We start from the raw sequence: 4,209 nt of genomic DNA, 5'->3' as shown, positions 1-4,209 counted from the left end.
AAGCTGAAGCTGCGGCTGAGATCGGTCGCTTGTTCACAGTGTAGTATTTCATGTACAGTGAGTGGCACGTAGTGTACAATGTAGGCGATAGGGAACGATTCAGACAGTGTAAATATGCTTTCGATTGGGGCAAATGAGGTCTGGTTTTACGTTGTGTCACGCGAACCGCGGCAGTGCTCAGTCTGCCGCCGTAAAGCAAGAAGAAGAAGAAGACGCGTCACAAGCCGGCTGAAGAAGAAGACGCGAACGCGTTCAGGATGCGCTCAGGACAGTTCGGACATTGCAGTATGTATCGTCACGAGCCGCAGGGTTTAATTTGGTTTTGTTTGTGTATGTTTTTTGACTCTTAAAGCCATGATTCCCATTCTCCTCCATTATACGACTGACAGACTGCAACGGTTTGAGTTAAAAATCTTCGTTTGTGCTCTACTGAAGAAACAAAGTCACCTACATCTTGGATGCCCTGGGGGTAAGCAGCTAAACATCAAATTTTAATTTTTGGGTGAACTATCACTTTAACTGGATACAAACTTTGTTATTAAAACTACTCTTAAAAATGTTTACCATTGTATAATGTCTATCGTTTCACATACTATTTAAAAAAATAAATTATTATCATTATTTTTGTATTCTCGTAGCTTCATAAAATTGCAGTTGAACCACTGATGTCACATGGACTACTTTAATGATGTCCTTACTACCTTTCTGAGCCTTGAACGTGTCAGTTGTGTTGCTGTCTATGCAGGGTCAGAAAGCTCTCGGATTTCATCAAAAATATCTTAATTTGTGTTCCGAAGATGAACGAAGGTCTTACAGATTTGGAACGACATGAGGGTGAGTAATTAATTACAGAATTTGCATTTTTGGGTGAACTAACCCTTTAATTCCTTCCTTTGTATAATAAAAAAAAATCACCACAGAAACACTCAATTAAATTGCCAACACCTAGAAAAAATGTGTGTTGCATGTTGAAATATACAGGTGTGACTGTCTCAGAGGAAAACATCTGGTCTCCTATATCCCCATCGCATGTATATCAGTAAAACTCCACAATATCAGTTACACACACACGCAATCCATTTCCTATACAGAGGAAATCACAAAGAACAGCAGATTTAACAGAGATCCATGAAGGTTATGAAAACTCTCCCTCCTCTCCAAACGCAATGTTAGCATCTGTTTCTTGTTGCTATGATCTCTATTAACCCTCTGGGTTTTGATAAGTCCCTCACAGGAGAGTTTCTTTTTTCAAACTGACACATTTGACACCTTCCAGGTGGTTTATATTCCTGTTTGCTCACACCGAACGCTGCAGGAATCTGTGGAATGACCGAATACAGTAACAGACTATTTATCAGCAGGGACAAAAACTATGACCGGTGGATATATCTTGATTACGACATACAAAGAGCCAGGAAAATCTCTCAAGATTCCTGAAATATTACATGAACAATGTGATCTGCTTTATGTCCAAAGATCTGCTGCACTAGAGGACCACACACCACATATTTTTGAGGATTTCGCTTAAATGTTTGTAAGATTTCATTACTGTTTAACTTCTGGAACATGATCAAAGTAGCAAAAAACTGAACCCACTGGATAGATTCCACAAAAACTTCTACAAATGTTTGACAATAACCTGAGAGAATAAAACCCTTCTTTTTTGTGAACTGATACTTTTCAAGGCATTGGTCAGAACTGAATAATGTCCCTTCCCAGCCACCATCACTCACTGTCCTGAGACACGCGCCTAGAGGAAGCGAGCTGCTCTGACTATGAGCCTTCTAGCTAAAAACCTTAGTGCAAATATCCTGATCTGGCATTGGTTGCTTTGTGGCATTAGAGACCCTGTGGCTATTTTCTAAAACTCTGGATTACATAATAGCTCTTGTTAAAATGTTGTGCTTTAGGAAAAATAATATTGTAAGGTGAAAATATGTGCAAAAAGATGAGAATCAGGCAAGTGAAAACTCCTTGGAGCAGAGCGTCAGGGCAGCATGTATGTGCCTGTGCTAGTGGTCTGCTGTGCGAGTGGAAACTAAGGGTAATTTTAACACCCTCAGGGTACAGGAAAGAGCAGATTATGAATGCGTATGATTTCAGCCTCCTGCTTTGGCACACACACACATTTACAGAAATAAATGGCCCTCAGCTCTTAGTCATGGAAATATGAAGGTGTATGGACAAATCAGTGAAATGTTTGAATATTGGCGAGAGTGTAGCAGTAAAAAAACAAAAAAACAAAAAACACATACTGTCCCCAAACTTTTGAACAGTAGTTAAAGTATGAGTACAGGAAAGTAATATTTGTATAACTTCTTGTGGCACATGTAGCCTGGCAGGATGGACACCCTGTTTGATGAAGGTTCGAAGGTGCAACTTCTGATATTCTTAAAAGTCACTTACTTATATGGATCGTTGGGATCTTGGGCATTACAGGCCTCAGCGTGGCCATTACACACACATCTCCCTCCAATACTGACGTCCTTAATACTGTAGTAATACTGACGAAAAAAATGCAGAGAATGTTACAGTTAGAATATTTTTTTGTTTTAAACATGTATCTGATGGAGCTTTGTTTGTAACTTCTGTCTATTAAAAAATCGTACTCTTCGTGTGACCGTGGGGTCTCTCAGGGCTTTGCCCATCAGGTGACCCAGCAGCGTGTTGGTGTGCAGGAAGCGCAGGCGGATGTTGGTGGCCTTGGTGAACTCCCTCAGAATAGGAGAGTAGGAGAAGTTCATGGCACCCGGACGTCCGTTCACCAGAGACACCACAATCTGGACATGTGTGAGAGTGATTTAGGAATCATAAAAAGTCAGACATCACAATAATATCTAAAGTATAAGTACTATAAGTATATAAGTGCATCTACAGAGATATAAGCAGGAAAATTAAGTCAGTGGGGAAGAGCCAGTGTTTGGACAGAGTTTGTCTGTGTCCATACCTCTCCATTCTCCAAAGGGACAATGCGTGAGTACTCTGTTGTGCAGATGATATCGTCATCATGGTTGATCCTCTCGATAGTCCTCTGGCCAAACCGCTCTATACAGTCTCTCTTAGAGGCTGGAGCAAAAACAGAGACATGAATAAATCAGTTGAGAAAAGGTAAAATCAAAATAACTTTCCCTTGCAATGCAATGCCAGCCAAGGACTCTAGTTATTGTTGCCACCTACAGTACCGATGGTCTTTAGTGACAAACAAAACAACTCAATATATGTGTGTTGCAAACACGAATGCCAGAGAACAGAGAGAACTGGCCAAACCTGACCTTTCTCACTTAACCCACACTTCCATTCCCATCACTGAAGGCCACACACTCTTCACAACGTTGTTTTCAGTACATAACATGCTCATTTCAGTTATACTCACAGGCGAAGAACTGCCATGGCTGGTATGTTTTCCCAAAGTCAATGGAGCGCTCCAGCACCCACAGGTCCGGCCGTGGCGAGTTGGCAAACTTGATGAGCACATATGCAACATGGAAAAGCTGGAAGGAATAAAAAGAATTTCAACGTAAGTTCACATATAAATAATATCTTATTTTAATTAAACTGTAACAGCAGCAATCAGTCAACTTGGTTTATCAGTAATAGCCAGTAATAAACCCATATTGATTGACCACCAATATAATGAAGTTGATGACGTAGCCACCACCTTAAACGTCCTGCAACTTTTCACATGAAGCCATCACAAACTAACTCAAAAACAGCTGAAATCTTGTCATATCAGTCCTGTCTCTCACGCTGTCTGATGGGAGCGACCCTGCATTAATAAGCATCAGTTATGGCTGTGAGTTCATATTAATGTCAAAGCAATGTTGTTTTTACATGACTGATGGATTGATAAAGTCACTGAGGCTCACAGATGTTTTCCCACAGTGACTTAATCAAAGACATGGACATAATTGGACTGCTTTCCCTGAACTCACTCCATTAGCGTCACTCAATCAACACACAGTCATTCTGCCCCAGAGAGAACGAAAGGTGGAAGGAAGTAATGACATGATGATGACTATTAAATGATGCAATGCTAAGGTAATGTTGAAATGTATCATTAATTATCATTGATCACCAAAAAAACATCAAAATATCTGACTGTTATTTTATGTGTGTGTATGATCAATTATCAATTATAATTAATGAAAATTAATGATTAATATATATGCATACATATAATGATTATTTATATATATATATATATATATA

At 39.7% G+C, this 4,209-nt stretch overlaps 1 protein-coding gene across 1 annotated transcript in view; it reads right to left on the bottom strand.

Annotated features, from left to right (window-relative positions):
• Positions 1-4,209, bottom strand: part of LOC107727012 (laminin subunit alpha-5-like) — a 77,601-nt gene that overhangs the window by 47,604 nt on the left and 25,788 nt on the right. Inside the window, 4 exon segments of the mRNA XM_016536754.1 lie at positions 2,407-2,504; positions 2,610-2,780; positions 2,948-3,066; positions 3,374-3,491. Coding sequence (XP_016392240.1) covers positions 2,407-2,504; positions 2,610-2,780; positions 2,948-3,066; positions 3,374-3,491 — 506 coding nt within the window.

This window comes from Sinocyclocheilus rhinocerous, unplaced genomic scaffold, assembly GCF_001515625.1.
Source record: "Sinocyclocheilus rhinocerous isolate Xijiao unplaced genomic scaffold, SAMN03320098_v1.1 scaffold666, whole genome shotgun sequence".
Taxonomy (NCBI): domain Eukaryota; kingdom Metazoa; phylum Chordata; class Actinopteri; order Cypriniformes; family Cyprinidae; genus Sinocyclocheilus; species Sinocyclocheilus rhinocerous.
The sequence above is the reverse complement of the archived record's forward strand: the minus strand, read 5'-3'. Positions and strand labels throughout refer to the sequence as shown.